This window comes from Canis lupus, chromosome 30, assembly GCF_011100685.1.
Source record: "Canis lupus familiaris isolate Mischka breed German Shepherd chromosome 30, alternate assembly UU_Cfam_GSD_1.0, whole genome shotgun sequence".
In the NCBI taxonomy this organism is placed as follows: Eukaryota; Metazoa; Chordata; class Mammalia; order Carnivora; family Canidae; genus Canis; species Canis lupus.
Window position 1 is genome coordinate 33,636,699 of NC_049251.1, and position 19,076 is coordinate 33,655,774.

Genomic DNA, 19,076 nt, shown 5'->3' on the forward strand with positions numbered 1-19,076 from the left:
TTATGCTCATGAGGGTTCCATTTCCAGTATCATTTCTTTTTCACACTCTTTGGACTTGGATCCAGCAATCCTGGTTTCTGGTCCCTACCCTACTGCTAATTAGCATTTGGCTTGGGCAAACCTTTTAACCTTGCAAAACTTCCATATCTTCATCTCTAAAATGGAAGTAGTAATTCCTGCTCTGCCAGCCTCAGATTATTGCAAGGATCATACGAGATAACACATAGGCATGTTTTTCAAAAACATAAGTTTAATAGAGATCAAGGTATTCATATTTACCTGTAAGGTTATATATAAAACATGTACTACCTATTTTTTGTTGTTGTTGTCATTGGCGTTGTTCTTGCTGCTGCTGCTGCTGCTGCTGTTGGGTTGTAATATGCTCTCTTTCTTTTCTTGGTAGACCTAGACCAGCAGTATTCAGAAAGTCAACTTTCTGGGAATCTGCCGTCATTGTACTATAGATATGCAAGAGAAATTTCCTGTCTGATAATTTGCCAGATAAAACAGCTGTTATTATTTTATCAGCCTCTGAAGGCCAGTAGCTTCAGAATAATAATAATCATAATCACTATCAATTTTTACTTTGTTCCAAGCCACTTTCTTTTTTTTTAATCCTCACAATTACCTTGCAAAGTAATATTATCTCTATTTAACATCAAGAAACTGAAGTTCAAAGAGCTATTTCATCTTGAACATCTCAAAGCTAGGAAGTGGAAGAGAAACAATTCAAACAAGGTTTTGGATTTTTTTTTTTTTTTTTAAACTCCAAAACCTCTGCTTCCCCTTCAACTTCCCCCAGTACCCCTCACTTTTGGTTGACTACCCTAAGCCCCTGCTTAATTTTCTGAAATTTATTCACAACTCCAGCAAATACCTGAAAACAAACCTTATCGTTTTCAGCATCAGTTAGTAATTAAGAGTGTGTCTTGAGGCTTCCTGGCTGGCTCAGTCAGGAGAACGTGCAACTCTTGATCTCAGGGTCAGGAGTTTGAGCTCCGTGTTGGGTACAGAGATTACAAAAAAATCTAACTTTAAAAAAGAAAGAAAGAATGTGTATTGTGGAACCAAACTAGGCAACCTACATTCAACATTTTGTATCTTAAGCAAGTTACTTCCCTCCTAGTCAGCCATAAAGTGAGAGTAGTAGTAGCACTACTCCTATAATTGTTACAAGCATTAAATGAGTTAATATGAGTAAAGCACTTAGAATATAGTAAATACCTACTAAATGTTAATTAAATTAAAAATTTTAATTCATGTATAAGCCATTCTTCTAGCTTCTCACAATATTATGCGCTATTTTAGTTATTTTTTTCTTTTAATAAAATGAGTATATTAGGGACACCTGTGTGGCACAGCCTGTTACCGTGTGTGTCTTCAGCTCAGGTCATGATCCCAGGGTTCTGGGATCAGGCTCCGCATTGGTCTCCCTGCTCAGTGGACAGCCTGCTTCTCTCTCTCCCCTTCCACTCCCTCTGCTTGTGTTCTCTCTCTCTCTCTCTCTCTCAAATAAATAAAATCTTTTTAAAAAGGGTGTATTAGAACAGTCATTGGTTATTGATCAGCCAGCGTTTCATCTAGAAAAGGCAGTTTGATCAACAATACCTTATCCATTTGCTCTTAAGCCTCTAATAGGAACTAGACAGGCCTGATGCTCACAAGCCATCATAGACTCATCAGTTCTATGATTTATTTATGGTGACTTTAGTGAAATAATTGATGATGATAACGATGATGATGATGATCAGACACAAAGTAGTGAAGTGCTAATTTTGTATGGTTAGTGGTTATCAAGGATAAATTACGATTAACTTTTAATACAAGGAGCTTTTCTTCTAACCAGTCTTTGTTGGTAAATTCTCCCCCTACAGAAACCAGTGAAGGTGTATCCTTGCAACTGGGGAACACGAAAGATTTTATTATTTCATTTGACCTCAAGTTCTTGACAAATGGAAGTGTGTCTGTGGTTCTAGAAACCACAGAAAAGAATCAGCTCTTCACCATACATTATGTCTCAAATACCCAACTAATTGCTTTTAAAGAAAGAGACATATACTATGGCATTGGGCCTAGAACTTCATGGAGCACGGTTACGAGGGACCTGGTCACTGACCTCAGGAAAGGAGTGGGTCTTTCCAACACAAAAGCCGTCAAGCCAACCAAAATAATGCCCAAAAAGGTGGTTAGGTTGATTGCAAAAGGGAAAGGATTCCTCGACAACATTACCATCTCCACCACGGCTCACATGGCTGCATTCTTCGCTGCCAGTGACTGGCTGGTAAGGAATCAGGATGAGAAAGGTGGCTGGCCGATTATGGTGACCCGCAAGTTAGGAGAGGGGTTCAAGTCTTTAGAGCCGGGGTGGTACTCTGCTATGGCCCAAGGGCAAGCCATTTCTACTTTAGTCAGGGCCTATCTATTGACAAAGGACCATTTATTCCTCAGTTCAGCTTTAAGGGCAACAGCCCCTTACAAGTTTCTGTCCGAGCAGCATGGAGTTAAGGCTGTGTTTATGAATAAACACGACTGGTATGAAGAATATCCAACCACACCTAGCTCTTTCGTTTTGAATGGCTTTATGTATTCTTTAATCGGGCTGTATGACTTAAAAGAAACTGCAGGGGAAAAACTCGGCAAAGAAGCGAGGTCCTTGTATGAGCGTGGTATGGAATCCCTGAAAGCCATGCTCCCCTTGTACGACACTGGCTCAGGAACCATCTACGACCTCCGCCACTTCATGCTTGGCATTGCCCCCAACCTGGCCCGCTGGGACTACCACACCACCCACATCAATCAGCTGCAGCTACTCAGCACCATCGATGAGTCCCCAATCTTCAAAGAATTTGTCAAGAGGTGGAAGAGCTACCTTAAAGGCAGCAGGGCAAAGCACAACTAGAGCTCAGAACCAAAATGATCTTGCAGCCTCTGCCCTGCACAGAGACCATAGGCTCCGTCTCAGCAGAGCATAGGCACATTTTAAAAGGTTGTGTACTAGGTTTGTGTGGATTACATCGAAGTGTTAGATGCACCCCGTCCTCTGGTAATCGCATTCTATGAGTTGGGTGTTTCAAAACATGGCACTTGGAGCAGAAAAGTGTTTAGTCGATGGCTGAACATGATCTATAACTTTGCCTTGCTTATCACCGTCTACAGTTGTGCAGACAGTCCAGTCCCTCTGGGCCTGGGGAAGACACTGGTAAGTAGCTGTTACTGGCCGGTCGTCTGGCACTTACCTGAAAACTTAGTATGGGTCTCTTTTAAAATGTGATGATTTATGTTTATGTTGGAAACAAACTTTAAAAAAAAATAATGTGCTGTAATACAGTAAATGTGTACTCGCAGCCTGAATAGTGGACCGTGTGCAACTTTTTTAAATGATGTTTCTTTTCTACAGATTAATTTCTTGGCGAATTTCGTGTTGCATTTCTTGAATTTGTTATATATGGAGAATATTTTGAATGTATGGTTTTCTTGAAATGTGTGAATTAAAAACACAACCAGTGTTCAGGCTTCACAGTTATATAATGTAAGCACAACTAAAACAAAACTTGTTGACTGCACAAGAAATCACAAAAATGTTATGTTTTATGAAACTTGATCTACAATCAGTAAAGATTTGATAATCAGTCTGTCCCTCCCCATCCCCACTGCGATGGTTTCTTTTTGTCACTGTCTAGAATTCTGTGTTTCATTTCAGATTGCACTTGAGAGTTTTGTCTCTTTTGGGGGGACATTTTTGGGACATTGTGGAAATTTTATTTGAGAAAGGAGCTAGTCCACCCTCACCACCCTTTAAAGAAAAATACTATGTCAAATATTACATACAAGAATCATAGCAGGTGTTTTCCCTACTTTTAGATCATTCTTGGTCATTGACATTGACTCTGCAGTTGTCAATGGTCAATGTTTTCCTTTGCAATTTTAATTATAAATTATTTCAGCTCTTGGGTAGAAGGGATTGATGCTACCACATTTGCTGTACGTGTGTAACCAAGACCTTTATTTGGATTTTATATCCCACTATACCTTACCTCACATAAATATGTTTCACAGCCCTTGTATCCTGGGCAGTGTCTGCTATAGGGCTTCAGGCATCATCCAAATCAAGCGAGGTCGATTTTGTTGTTTTTGTTTGAATGTACGACAGTACACTAAATCAACACTGTAACTTATACAGGTTGAAATATGAGACCCCACACTTTTCAGGAGACTGAGTCTGACAAACACATTGCAATTTGTCTGTGACCTGTATCAAATGCACATCAAGAGCCACATGGGCACTTGCCTACATATTCCAGCATAAATTGAACTCAGCCTACCAACACTACTTAGAAACCAGAAAATATATACATATATATGAATATAGTAAACATGCAAAATATAGTATGTATTAGTGGCAAAGAGAGCAGGATCAGAGAAGACAATATAGGTGTACACTGAAGACAACCTGGCCACGGTAGAAGAAGCTTAAACTCCCAAGTTACACGACCACAACTCTCTTCTGCCCACAACACGATGGTTGTGGGTTTATTAAGTTTCCCGCTGGCTTTCAACCTTTGTAGTTCTTACACGTTATTAGATGCCTCCACAAGACTATCTGGACTCCTTTTTTTATTTCCGTGCTCCAACATGAACTTTCTCCAGTCGGGAAACCCTTTACCCGTTATCTTACTTCTTACTGAGAACGGTCCAGACTTCGGCCTTGTGTTTGCATACTGGTACTTCAGACTAAGGGAATCCATGAACACAGCATGGTACTGTTCCGCGACAAATATCAGTGCCTTAACAATGTGGCTGTCCTTTTCCACTGAAAAAGGAAAGACATTTTGATCTAGAAATGGCATTGCTGTTTCACTGCTGTTGGTTTCACACTGCCTTCCACGTTGCAACAGCAACTTGATTTTTCTTGTGATCCCAGAATTTTCTAAGAGGATGAGCTGAACCTGCAGCAGCACCGCCAGTGTACACCAGTGGTTCTCAAGCTTTAGGCTGCCTCCGAATCACCTGGTTGATTACTGAGCTACAGATTCCAGATAGTCACTAAATCTGCCTGCAAAGCATGACAGTCTGCATTTTTAACAAGCATTCAGATAATTCTGGTGCAGGTGATCTGGGGGGCAGACGTTCAGGAACACTGCCCAAGACCATCAATTGCATTTTTGTTCCGAAACACCTACAGAGTTCTTTGGGTTTTTAATCATGTAAGATGTTTACTTATTCTGAGCTTAGAGAGAATGGGGAAGGTGTTTTAAAGTTTTATTTTGTTTTGTTTCATTAAATTTTTCTTTGTTTCCAGGTAATGGGTATTTGTTTTGTACGCTTATCTTGAGTTAGCTTTGCTGTTAAATTAAATCTGTTGCCACTTCAGTTGTAAAACCAGCCAAAAGTTTCCAGACAGAGGTCAAGTTTGACCCTTTAGGATCGTTGTACATAAAGGCTTCATCCAAAAACCATCCAGTGTATGTGAGCAAATAGAGAAATGACACAAGCACAACTCTCCAGATGTGGCAGTCCTTTCCTTGGCCAGCGCGCGGACTCTTGCTGAAAGCTGCTGTTTTCATCCTTGTTGCAATTGTTGTTCTTGTTTCTCCTCCATTGTACATGTGGGTTAGAGACCATGTGTCAAATATGCAATAAAGTGTTTACCGGATGCCCTTCCAAAGGGTGGTCCTTGTAAAGCTGTACAGACTTTGCGGTTTAAGCACAATGTGCACATGTTAGTTTTCTATACAGCAAAACTTGATTTTTTGCAGATGGAAAGGTATTTTGTTTCTATACAAAGTAAATGGATTGTTTGTGCTTAATGTAAAGCTGCTTTATAAAATTGTAAAATAAAGTTTTTATCTTAAAAGGAATATGCCTGGATCATTTGTTCCTTCTCTAAGGTTTTTTTGAGCCCACAAGTGGATTTCTTGACCATTTTCTGTTCAACCTGTGACAACTAGTCAGGCAACAGATGTTCATGAGCGGTTCAGGCCCTGTAAGGCAAAGTGCCGAAGAGCCTGTCACGGGTCTCACCCCCAGAAGCTGTGATGGACAGGGACACGATGTCCAGAGAACAGCTTTGGAATGATAAAATGCCAAATTGTGTGGTCAGTCAGGGAAGGTGTGGAGGAGACAAAGCCTAAGTGGGGCCTTCAGGCCCAGGTACCGGGTAGAGGAAGAGGAAGAGGTAACGAGCAAAATCGGGGTGCTGCGGCAGCTCTGAAGGTGCCCTTAGGCTATTCAGGTTGGTTACCATTTTTGCCTGATTTGAATTTATTTGAAAGTTTGTCCTTCCTGTATTTTCTGTAATTGCCCCTTCTCCAGAACAATAAGCATTACTTAATCTTCTCCCCCTCTTCTCAGAGGGTAATGATACAGGCTCCCCAAATACAAAGAAAACCAGAGACCAGTCTGGGTTTATACTATGTTTCCTTGCACAGTATTTTGGGGGTTATAAGCATTCTGCACCATTTGTCTGATGGAATTCCAATGGATCACCAACCACTTGCTAATCAACATCCGTGGCAACTCTCCCCTCTCTCTCATCCCCAGTTGGGAAACAGCCATAGGTTGCAAGCAGTTCTTGGTCTGGATGAGGTCTCCGTCTTGCTTTGATTTTGCTATTTATAGCCAAACTGTTAATACATTGGCCATTCCGCGTTAGCACACTAAACGCCATATATTTGCCTCCCTATTGCCCTCGAGAGGGGCCAGACCCTCCTAGGCATGGCAGTGGACTTAGCCCATAGTCTGATGAGCTCTTCCTCCCAGAGAATGCCTCCTCCTCCACGGGACTGTGACAGCCACTGTGTGTCTCATGACCCTACCGCCTCTTAGCCAGGACCGCTGGACTAGGGGTGAAGCCCTCAGTCAACCTGGGCCAGTGAGCCTCTTGCCCAGAATCCGAAATCGAGAAAGATTAGAAACCTGAAGCAGATACACAGTGAAAAGCAGAGATGAAATCAGAACCTCGACAGTGCTCCAGGCCCTGGATCCAGTGCATTTCTGAGGCCAGCTGCGTCCCTCAGTGTCAGGAGCTACTAGTATATTCTTAGGATGCGTTCCTCTGTGTGCTGAAGTTGGCTGGGCTTGATTTACGTTACTTATAATAACAAGCGCTGATTAATGACACCATGCCTGCGTTACGGAGAAACGTATAATGTAAATTCTACATTACAACCTCTTCCTCCAATCTGGACTATATTTACTAGGGCTGCCATAACAAAGTACCATAGACTCAGTGGGTTCAGCAACAGAAATTTATTTTCTCACATCTCTGGAAGCTAAATTCAAAATCAAGGTGTCAACAGGTATGGTTTCTTCTGAGGCCTCATTTTTTGGCTTGTAGACAGCTGCCTCACTGTGTCCTTGCATGGTCGTCCCTCTGTCCTATTGCCTTCTTATATGGACACCAGTCATACTGAATTCAGCCCCATTCAGATGACCTCATTTTCCCTTAATTACCTTTTTAAACGTCCTATCCCCAAATATAGCTGAGGTCCTAGGGGTTAGGACTTCAACATGGATTTGGGGGGAAGGAAACAATCAGCTCCTAACAACCACTCTTCACTCTTAAGTGCAGAGAAACAGAACGAGCCAAGGTCTCCATTTAATTAGTTGATAGCAAAGGCCAAAACTCCTAGATCTTTAGGGAATATCAAGTGGGCAAAAATCTACACTCAAGGGGCACGTGGATGGCTAAGTGGTTGAACATCTGCCTTTGGCTCAGGGCGTGATCCCGGGGTCCTGGATCGAGTCCTGCATCGGGCTCCCTACAGGGACCCTGCTTCTCCCTCTGCCCGTGTCTCTGCTTCTCTCTCTCATGAATAAATAAGATCTTAAAAAAAAAAAAATGTATACACTTGAGGCTTGGCCATTGTTAGTTAGCATCAGGAACCTGCTCTACCCCCATGGCCTTGAACTGTCTTGTAATACAGTCCAGTAAGAGAGACTAATCGATCTTCAAGTTTTATAAACTCATAAAAGGTAACCACTAAACTTAATCAGTGGTGTTAAAAAAGTCCACAGACCCAAACATCAGCTGCCAGATTTTTATTCTTCCTACCCTGTGACATTACCTTTAGCCCATCCCGAATATGGAAGTTGGAGGTATTAAAAACAGATAAAGAGTGTATCAGAATTGCAAGTTGTGGTGAGATGTGTTTAATGACATCTTTTTATAAAAAAATCTCAAGTCTGCATTATTGCAACTGTTACAAATAGTTAACAATATAGGGATAAAATACTGCTTTTCATTATACCAACCCATCAAAGATGTCAAACTGAAAATGGATGTGAATTTAAATGCTGTATCGATGATGAATTTGAATGTTCGCTGCTCACTTTCTGGTGAAAAGAGCTACATTTGCCATCTGGTGAGCACGATTGGTAACTTGTGTGTGTGTGTGTGTGTGTGTGTGTGTGTGTGTGTGTGTGTGTGTTGCATTTCCTGAATGTTAAGTAGCAGCAATACTGTAATTTTGCTAATCCTTTTCCAGGAGTAGAAGGATTTTGGAAAATGACAGGGCTGCAAAGCAAACCAAGGGGGAGCTGTAGCAAAGAGAACAGCAAAAGGGGAGGGGAAAAAAACCGTGAAGCCTCAGGAATAGAGCAGCCCTAGAACTGATGGCAAACACACAGTTGAGATAAAGGTATTGTGGGGCAACCCCAAGCTCGTGGCATCCGAACTCCCCGCCCCCTGGAAGAGCTGGTACTTTCTTGGGGTTCTGCTCTGTTCTCACCTGTACCTTGTGAAAGCACTGAAATAAGAAAGGCTGCTCTTTTTCAGTTTAGAAAAATCTAGCCAAGAGCAGTCGGTAATCTCTTTGGGGACTAGAAGAAGGAAATAAATCCTTGGGACCAGGTGGGGGTGGGGGTGTCTTGGCAAAAGTGCACGGTTTTGATTTAATGCCTGTTACTTTGTCTTTCCTCTTTAACACCAGTGAAATTAAATCTCTGCAATTCAATTGAATATTGAGTGGGAGGCCCCAAAGTAATTCTCAAATCCCATCAATGGTGTGACAAGGTAAGGGAGGAGAGCGTATCTTCTCAACTCCTGCAGGCAGCAGAGAGGCACTATCTCCATCTGGAAGTGCCCAGCAGAAGATGCTCCCCGGGTAAGTGCCGGTGCCCTTGAAGGAGTATTCTGGGTTCTTGCTATCTGACTACAGCAGATGCTTGATGATCTTTGCTTAAGGTTAGGGGTAGGGAACAAGCACCATTCTAGGCGCTTCCCAAACTCTCACAGCTTACGTGAGTGAAGGCCTGACTCTAAGAGGGGATGAGGAAACAACACCGTTTAGGTAACTTGCTCAAGGTCAGGCAGTTGTTTCCACTGAATACTTACTGACACCTTCCTGCCAGCCCTGAGCTACCTGCCAACAGGAGAAGTGGAAAAGATGCCATTCCTGCCCTGAGTCACGGCCTGGGATGCTCTCCCTCCGGTAGGCCTGGGGTAGCCTTAGCTTTCCCAAATCCAAGACCAAGCAGTAGTGGCAATATAACTGCGAAAGAGGCCTGGTGAGACGTGGTTGGATTAAGGGCAGCCGTGCAGCTGACGGACACTGCAGGGTGAGGGGCGGGCAGGGGCCAGGGCAACCTCAGGGGGGCAGTGACTGGTGGTTCGCCCGCTGAGATTCATTCTAAACGTGTGCACAGGGGTGTTCTGCAGACCGGGTCCCCCCCCCCCCCCCCCCCGGGCCTAAGCTGGGCCTAAGAGCAGTGCCTTTTTGCAGAGGGGCTATTACTTGACAAACCAAGGTCTGGAAGCCAGGTTCCGTGTCCTGAACCACCCACCCCAGGCCGTGACCACCTCCACTCGCTCCTGGCTACCCCCCCCCCCCCCCCCCGCCCCAGCCGTCCCACACAGCGCCCAACCTGGGCCGCAGCTCTTCCCAGGATGAGAAAGCCCCAGCAGATGAGAAAATCAGCCCATCTCACTTGCAGGCTCTATCAGAACTGCTGAAATTGGTACTTGCACCACTAAATGATTAGAAGAGTCCAGAAACGGGAGGTTATTTCTCGATCAAGGCTCCTCGGCATGTGCCCCATTTCAGCATCCCTGGGTTGTCTGGTTACATTAGACTTTGAGGGCCCAGCATTAGAGCCCCGTTGGTAGCCTCTCTGCAACCCCCTCCTGCTGTTAACTGCCTTCCCTAAAGGAATTCCAGAAGCTCCCTCTATCACAGAGAAGGGTGTAACGGAGCGTGTGCCTGTGGGCAGGCATGCACCCAAATGCACGTGAGAGAGCTGGAAGGAGGCACAGGGAAGGTGCCAGGCACCCTGCTGGCTGCTGGGGATGCAATGATGGGTAAGAGCGAGCCCCTGCCCTCTGCAAGTCTGCCAGGAATGGATTCAGGGGGTCGATGTTTTTATTCTTGGTGTTGGAAATCTGACAAATGCCAGATCTGGGTTTGGATTCATGAGATCCTAAAGAACTTTCCTACATCCAACTTTATAGAGTTTATCCTCAGGGTGGTCCTAAGGGGAGGGCATCTGCTTTCAGCGTGGGAGTCTGGTCCACGGACTGGGGGCTGGGCCGTGAAACCCACCGTCGGTCTCGTCGTGTGCTGTCGTCCTGGCCTGTGTGGGAGTCTAGAAGGGAGGCCCATGGTCAGCATGGGTAGGGCCCTGCGTGTCTCCTTCGGCAGCAGCCTTGCTGGAAGGGGGGCACTTCCCTCTGGGATTCTGTTCCTCTTTGGTTATCAGTCCCCTATGTCATCACGCCTGAGCTCTTACTGACAGGACAGAAGAAAGTGACCCAAACACCACCCAAAGGCCTGCCTACTGGCGCCTGGCTGCCTTGTTTCAAGCTGGGTTTTTATTTAAAGAAAATTGAATGTCAAAAGGAAAAGAATATCCTCTTATTTTTTTAAGATTTTATTTATTTATTCATGAGAGACACACAAAGAGAGGCAGAGACACAGGCAGAGGGAGAAGCAGGCTCCATGCAGGGGAACCTGATGTGGGACTCGATCCCAGGACCCCGGGATCACGCCCTGAGCCGCAGACAGATGCTCATCCGCTGGGCCACCCAGGCACCCCAGGGATACCCTATCTTAAGGTGCCATTCTTCATAAACTTTTAAGAATGATCTTTTTTTTTATGTTGTTCTCAAGGAAAACCCAAGCAGAGTCTTTCACCCTCAAGAACCCCCACCCCACCCCAGCCTTTCATTTCCGTAGCTTGAGAGAGACTAGCCCAGTGCTCCCCAGGCTCAGTGACGCCAGCTGTGTGGACACAGGGTCTCAGAGGCAGGGGTGGGGTGGGAGTAAGAAGTGGAGTATGGGGGTCATTGCAGGCACCCAGGTGAGAGGCGAGGTGGCCTGATGAGATGTGGTTGGATTACGGATAGATGTGCAGCGGATGGGCTGGCTGTGCAGGGTAAGGGGCGGGGAGGGAGCAGGGCAGCCCCGAGGTGTGGGTGACAGGAGGGCCCCTGGCTGAGATGGGAGGCCTCATGTGCGCTCAGGGGGCTTCTGCAGACCAGGTCCCCTCTTGGGCCTACGAGCAGTGCCTTTTCCAGGGGTATCTGAGGGTATGTGGAGGTAAAAGGATTTAGAGTGTGTGTGTGTGTTTGTGTGTGTGTGTGTGTGTGTGTGTTGCACTACCCGAGCCACTTCATTCGCCAGTGGGATTTCACTCCTGCCGCCTTGTAACCCTGTGTCCGTGTAGCCAGCAGACATTGTCTTAGACCAAAAATCAGATGCTTAAAACTCTCCAGTGGCTTCCCATTGCCCAAACCCAGAATCCAAATTCCTCCCCAGACCTGGGAGGCCCTTGGGAGCTGCCCTGCCCCCACCCGACGCCCCGTTCTCGCCTCTCCCCTGTTACCGCTCTCCACACTCCACGCTCCATACTGAGGGCCTCTTGCAGGGCCAAGCTCCAGCGCATTCGGGCATTTGCACAGCCATGCTCCCCCCTGGACCTCTTTCCCAGGTTTTCAGGGGTGGCCGCTTCTCCTTGTTCAGACGTCACCTCCAGTCTCAGGTCCTTGCGCCTCCTCTGAGTGCCCAGCTAAGGTAGCCTCCCAGACACCCCTGCCACAGCACCCCACTTTATATGTGTGTGTAGCCTTTCTCACCAGCAGCCTTCACGTGTGGATTCACCTGTGCACTCCCCCCCCCCCCCCGGCCCCCACCGCCCGCCAGACTGCAGCCTCTTTAACAGACGGGCTTGGCTCTTTGGTCTCTACCTTATCCCTAGCACCTAGCCCAGAGCCCGTAAGTGAGCTCCATAAATGGTGCACGGGTGGGTGAATGAATGAATGAATGAATGCGTGCATGCAAGCTTCAAAGAATTGAGGGGGCTGGGAACTAGCTTTCTCCTTACAACTCTCTGACAGAGCTCCTTACGCCCTCGACATCGGCATAGCGTCACCCAGGAGCTTGCTGGGAATGAAGAGTCTTAGCTCCGCGCAAACCTGCTGCAGCAGAGTCAGCATTTTACCAACATCCCCAGGCAGTCGGTGTGGGTGTTTTTTTATTTATTTGTTTGTTTGTTTGTTTGTTTATTTATTTATTTATTTATTTATTTATTTATTTATTTCGGTGTGGGTGTTAAAGTGTAAGAGGCCCTGCCTGGTGCACTGAGGCTCAGGACTGCCTGAGCCTGAAAGTCCCCTGGGAGTCGAACAAAACACTGGTGCCTGCTCCCCACCCTCCCCCCGCTGGGATTCCCATCTGACCTGTTCTTGGGGGGCCTGGTGCCCAGCCCATTGTAAAGTGCAACCCAGGTGGAGAACCAGGGGGTGGTCTGGGAGCTTTCCTGCTGGCAAGCAAAAAACAAGGCTGGAGGAATGGTAAGGCTTGATGAGGGCGGGAGAAAGGAAGGGAAACGGCTTGCCTCCCACTTGGGGTTCAGCTGTCAGCGGGGCGCTTGTTTGCCCTTACTGGTTATATGGGAGCACCCTTCTCTTGGTTCCTAAGGTGCTCTGGGCCCTCTTTCCCTCCTCTTCATGGTGCTCTCCGACCGGGAGAGCTGTGTCTCCCCCATCACACTGGGGCATTACCCAGGATGGGCACTAAACCGTGGTCAGATAAGGACCTCCCGAAGTCTTTCACTTTCTCCATCCCCTGAAACAAACCCGTTCTCCAGAGCCCCCCACGAAGTTCTATGATGGGTGCTCGGCAAGGAAGGTGGATCAGGGTCAGGGTGGGCCCCAGGCCCATGCGTGTGAGCATGCCAGCGTGTGCAGTTGCCCGTGTGCACGCTCCCACACACTCCCTGCCAGCCTGCCCACCCCCTTGAGAAACCCAGAGCTCCTCTCAGGCCTGGTGGGCCCAACAGACCCTCTGGACAACAGCTGGAGGGTGGTAGGAGGAACAGAAAACCAAGAGAAATTAGGAAAATCTCACTCAGCTGCTGGGTCTTCAATGGAAATGAGTCTCTGCCCGTGCTGGAACCACCCAGAAAGAATCTGAGGACAGGACTCCTGCCCCTTCGCCCAGTGATGCTTCTGGTTCAAATGCAGACCCAGTGGCAAGCTGTTGTCATGTCAGCTTCCTGGGTGAATGGAGTGACCAGATCCTTTGTTGGGAGTGGGTTGCTGGGTGGAAGGTAGCACAGCCAGGGGGCGCTGGGGCCAGGGATGGAGGAGGATGGGAGAGACCTGCCTGTGGGCCACACCACCCTCACCAGGTGTCCTCCCTGGGGGACTGCCACCTGCCACAATTCTTGCCTCCCGCTCTGGTTCCCTGTGTCCTCCGAAGCAGCCTCTTAAGGAGAAGAAATCACTAATGGGAGGCTTTCTCTCTGGCTCCCGATGCTCACTTTGCACCACCTCCTCAAATCAACGGGCCCAGCCCTCCAGGGACAGCCCCAGCCCCTGCCTGAGCCATAGCACGTCCCACGGTGCATCGTTAGTTTTCACCACTAACCGAATTAAACTGGACCGAGAGGGAAAGGTGAGCAGAGCTCAGCCCTGGGCCTCTCTTTTGCCAACGGCACAAAATTTCTCCAGGGACCTGCAGGGCCCCCTGTCCCACCTTGCTGAGCTTTGTGGGGTGAGGGGAAGAACCTTCAGAGAACTCTATAAAAGTCAGGCACTCTTTCATCAGAAAAATGCCCAGACACCTGATGGGATGAGCACTGGGTGCTATGTTATATGTTGGCAAATTGAACTCCAAAAAAGGAAAAAAAAAAAAAAAAAGGAAAGAAAGAAAAGAAAAGAAAGAAAAGAAAAGAAAAGAAAAGAAAGAAAAGAAAAGAAAAAAAGAAAAGAAAAAAGAAGAAAAGAAAAGAAAAGAAAAGAAAAGAAAAGAAAAGAAAAGAAAAGAAAAGAAAAGAAAAAATGCCCAGAGAATTTTAGATACATTTCAGGGTCTCATTATCCCTGCCCACAATTGTTAAGCCTCCAGATAGCCTGAATTTCACCTAAGATCTGGAGAGGATCCATGAACCCCAAGTGAAAAATTGCTTTGTTTATATTTGAAAATATAAACTCACAAGCCTCGAGAAACCTGACAGGTAAAATGATTGTAAGTGACTAATTGGGTCAGTGGGTGATAAGGAATGCTGAGGACTGTGGCTAAAATGGAGCATTTAAAATCATTTCAAAAAAAAAAACCAAAAAAATAAAAATAATCATTTCAAAAATTAAATTATTATTGGATGAGCCAGACAAGACACATCTTTATTTTCTTTTTATTTTTTTTTAAGACACATCTTTAGACTAGAATTAGCTCACATCTTACCTGTGTGTTGTCATAGGATCTTCTAGGTATATATACCTGCCCCAGCCTCCAACTGATACTGAGATCTACCTATTACCCAACCCCAATCATTCCTACTGCAGCACATGCCACTTCCCCCTTGGTCTTACTCGATAAGAATTTTCTCTTTGCTTTTCTTTTGTGCTGCTCCCAGTTCTTGCAGGAGTCTGTCTACTTACTCCAAGGCCCAGGTTAAACAGCATTTCAGCCATGCAGTGGCCCGGACAGCCAGACCTACATCCCTCCACCCTTTAGTTGTTATGGGTGTCCTGGGGGAGCCCTGATGCACCACCCTGTGCTCCCGGAGCCCTCTGACTCAGTTGTCAATGGTGGAGGGAATGATTTGGTCTCCTAGGGACATCTGGCCATGTCTGGAAACATTTTTGATGGTCATGATTTGGGACAGGGTGCCACTGGCATCTAGTGGCAGAGGTCAGGGATGTTACTGAACATCCTACGATGCACAGGACAACCCTCCCCCTCCCCACAAAAATCACCTGGCCTGTTAATAGTGCCACAGTTGAGAAACCCCGACCTGAGCTGGCCCTGAATGAGCTCCTGGAGGGCAGGGCTGTGCCTTGGTTAATGCCCTGCTCTCAGGGCCTGTAACACAGGGTCTGGCAGGCAGAAGGGCCTCAGGGCAGGTGTGTTGATGAGGTGAGACACATCACGGTGAGACGATGGGCACAAGAGCAAGAGCTGGGGACACCTGGGTGGCTCAGTTGGTTGGGCGTCTGCCTTCAGCTCAGGTCATGATCTCAGGGTCCTGGGATCGAGCCCCCATGTAGGGCTCCCAGCTCAGCAGGGAGGCTACTTCTCCCTCTACCTCTGCCCACCCCGCCCCCAACACTCGTGCTTCTCTCTCTCAAATAAATAAAATCTTAAAAAGAGAGAGAGACAGAAAGAGCCAATGTTAGCCCCAGGAGCACACAGCTGAGTCCAGGAGGTGACCTCCAGCCTGCTGGCCCTCTTCCACGCAGACCACTCAACTAAGGCCATGCGATGAGTTTGCCACGAGGGGCTTCATGGGCTTAGAATTGTTTATTTTTTATTTTATTTTATTTTATTTTTTAGAATTGTTTGTTTAGTTGGACTCTTTAGGTTGTAAGAACAGAAGTGTACCCAGGGCTCCTTGGGAGATGCAACGATTATTCACTGTGAAGAGACATGAGTAGAGACGCAGGCCTTAGCAAAAGCAGAGCGCCGGGGAGGGCTAGGTTGGGAGCCGGGACCCTGGCACTGTCTTTTCAGCAGATACAGAGAAAGCCCTGTCACTTCTACACCGCCCATGCCACCTGGATCCAGGGTTCATCCAGGCTCTTCTGCTAACGCTTGACCTGGGCCCTTCCAGGCCAACTGAGCCAGTAGCCACAGGGCCTAGGGCACTTTTTAAGTGAAAATATTTTAACTTCTTTTAAAATCAGAAGGGGGAAAAAAAAAGAATACGATGATATATAATAAAAGAATATAAAATAATGAATGTAGCCTAGATGGGGTCCCTCTCTGTGCCAATGCAGTCATGTAATTTTTAAAATATTTTTGAGAGGCCTGCCCATTGAGGCACACCACCCATCACACTTCCCGGTCCTTCTACACTGTGACCTTGAAGGCGCACCTCCTGCGTGGGCCAGCTCTCCTCGCTTGTTAATGAAAATTCCAGAGAATGCCCTGGAGCCCTGGAGACATTCTGAATACAACCGTGTATCTAGGAAGTCTGCTGACTTTGATGAATTTTCCTTGGGAAAGTGTTTTCCGGAATGGACTCCATTAGGTCAATTTAATTCCTTGATCAATTTTCTATAAAGCTCTGTTAAGCTATTTCCAATGTTTTCACTTTTTCATTTCGACTTGACTGAAACTATTCTCACTGGGACCAATTCTTTTTCACTTAAATTTTATATCAGAAATTTGGCCCATAGATCAAATTTTTGCCAATAGCAAAGTTCACCGATGAGAGTATCTGTGGTGGCGACTTTCCTCTTGTGAGCTTTATTTCTACCAAATCCGTTGTCCAAGGTCCAATTTTGTTCTGAGTTTTGTCAAGAATGTTGGATTCTTTCATGAGTTCTAGTAGATTATGAATTATCTAATGTAGCCATCTTAGTTTTTCTGTGCATTGGATACAGTCCTTAGGATTTGGGGGCACCTAGGTGGCTCAGTAGGTTAAGAATCTGCCTCCGGCTCAGGTCATGATCCAGGGATCCTGGGATTGAGTCCCATGTAGGTAGGTGCTCCTTGCTTAGCAGGGGGGCCCGCTTCTCCCTCTCCCTGCTCTCCCTCTGCCCCTCCCTGATCATCCTCATCTTACACTCTCTCAAATAAATAAATAAAAATCTTTAAAAATAATAATCTTTAGAACTTGTAACTACTTCTCAGTTTAAACCACAAGAAAATCGTGAGGACATTTAGGAGCTGGAGAGGCAGGGTGACGAAGGAGGGGAGGCAGAGCGAAGAGAGAAGTTGAGCAGCAATCTTAAGGGTGTCCTGGAGGGGGAGGGGGCATCCATGGGAGGCTCAAAACGTTCTTCTCTGTTCTAGCCCGTCCTTGTCTACTCTTATGTGGTAGGTTGACTACCCCTTGGGTCAACTGTGCGTAAGAGGGAGCCCTTGGTACGTAAGATGGTCTGGAGCTGCCACTGAGGTACGCTCTGGGGCTAGCCAGTGTTCCTTAGGAAGGAGCTGAGGCATGATACTGGGGGTCCTGAGCCTTGGCAAGAATAGTTTCCATCTGGGGATCCCTGGGTGTCTCAGTGGTTGAGCATCTGCCTTTGGCTCAGGTTGTGATCCCAGGACCCTGGGATCCAGTCCCGTGTCGGGCTTCTCGCATGGAGCCTGCTTCTCCCTCTGCCTGTGTCTCTGTCTCTCTTTCTGTGTCTCTCATGAATAAATACATAAAATCTTAAAAAAAAAAAAAAAAAGGAATAGTTTCCATCTGGATGGTCCTGTCTGTGTCATGAAGCACCCCCCCACACACACTCCTGTACTATTCACATGATTTCTAAGCAGTGCTGTGAGGCAGATGGTATCACCTGCACTTTATGGATGACAAAAGAAATAAAGCAAGCCGGGTGGGTCCTCTTGTTTTATATGCAGTGATTTCCCCATTATGCCTCAGAGCCCCTAAGAAGTGAGGGAGTGAGGCGTCTGCCTAACACTTCACAGTTAGAGAAGTTTCCTGACACTTCTGGGGCCTGAAAGAGCACACAAGGAGGCCCACCTACTTTATGTCTAAATATTAGTAACTAATCAGGCTCATGGTCCCTAAAAGGGAAATGTTTTCTCCTCCTACCTTAACAAATATACCTTAAAAGTGACAGAAGTGGAAGAGTGTTTTTACAAATGACTGAAAAATGGCCAAAAGTCAGTAAAATAACCAAAGATGCCTGCACATGATCATTGCTGTGGATATCAGTGTTCTGCTGAAGGGCTAATGATGTTTGCAAGAACAGTAAACACACATTATACATTGATTTATTTCATGAAATTTGTCTCCCTTTATTTCAACAAAATTAATTAGGCAACAACATAATTATAATTCACAACGTGATTACAGAATCACTAACAAAATTTTCTTTTATTGGAGGAAATGCCCAATGAGACCATCTTTCTTGAATTCGTAGACGGTTTTCCTTTAAATTCTGTATGTGAAACTTCAATTTTCTGAGACAATAGCAACTGGAATTATCAATACATTCCTTACAGGAGTACTTAGATCCAGAAGGGAACCATAAGTGTTATTTATTTATTTATTTATTTATTTATTTATTTATTTATTATTTATTTAGATTTTATTTATTTATTCATGAGAGACACAGAGAGAGGCAGAGACACAGGCAGAGGGAGAAGCAGGCTCCATGTAGGGAGCCCAACGTGGGACTCGATCCCAGGACCCCAGGATCCATGCCCTGGGCTGAAGGCAGCGCTAAACTACTGAGCCACCCGGGCTGCCCGAACCATAAGTTTTAGATACCCTCTTCAAATAGTGTCATGAATCTATATGTAACGACATAAAATCAAGGGAAACATTACATAATATTCTAATTTTCCCATGTTAAGTTTCCATCATTTATAGACTCGAAGATCTCTTCAGCTGTATCTGGCTGGGTGCTCCTTAGAATGCTGGTCCCTAAAATGTTTGTTGCTGTGACATACAATGCATTGTGGAAGAATGTGTGTCCCTCAGCACTGTGAACTCAGCTAGTCTTTTTTTATAGCATGAAGATTCCATGTAGCATTTCTTAAATTTGTTCACATTTCTCAACACTGGGATAGTACCAAGAGAACCCAAAATACTGTATTTGGCTCATTTGTTCCAATCTCTCTCTTTTTTTAAAAAAAAGATTTTATTTATTAATGAGAGACACACACACACACAGA

The 19,076-nt window shown here is 45.9% G+C and overlaps 1 protein-coding gene across 3 annotated transcripts in view; it reads left to right on the forward strand.

Annotated features, from left to right (window-relative positions):
• GLCE (glucuronic acid epimerase) overlaps window positions 1-5,858 on the forward strand; it is a 115,463-nt gene extending 109,605 nt beyond the window's left edge. For all 3 annotated transcript variants that reach the window (XM_038580826.1, XM_038580825.1, XM_038580827.1), the window contains one exon: window positions 1,875-5,858. In XM_038580826.1, coding sequence (XP_038436754.1) covers window positions 1,875-2,899 — 1,025 coding nt within the window. In that variant the 3' untranslated portion in view covers window positions 2,900-5,858. The remainder of the gene's footprint in view (window positions 1-1,874) is intronic.
• The last annotated feature ends 13,218 nt before the right edge of the window (window positions 5,859-19,076 follow it).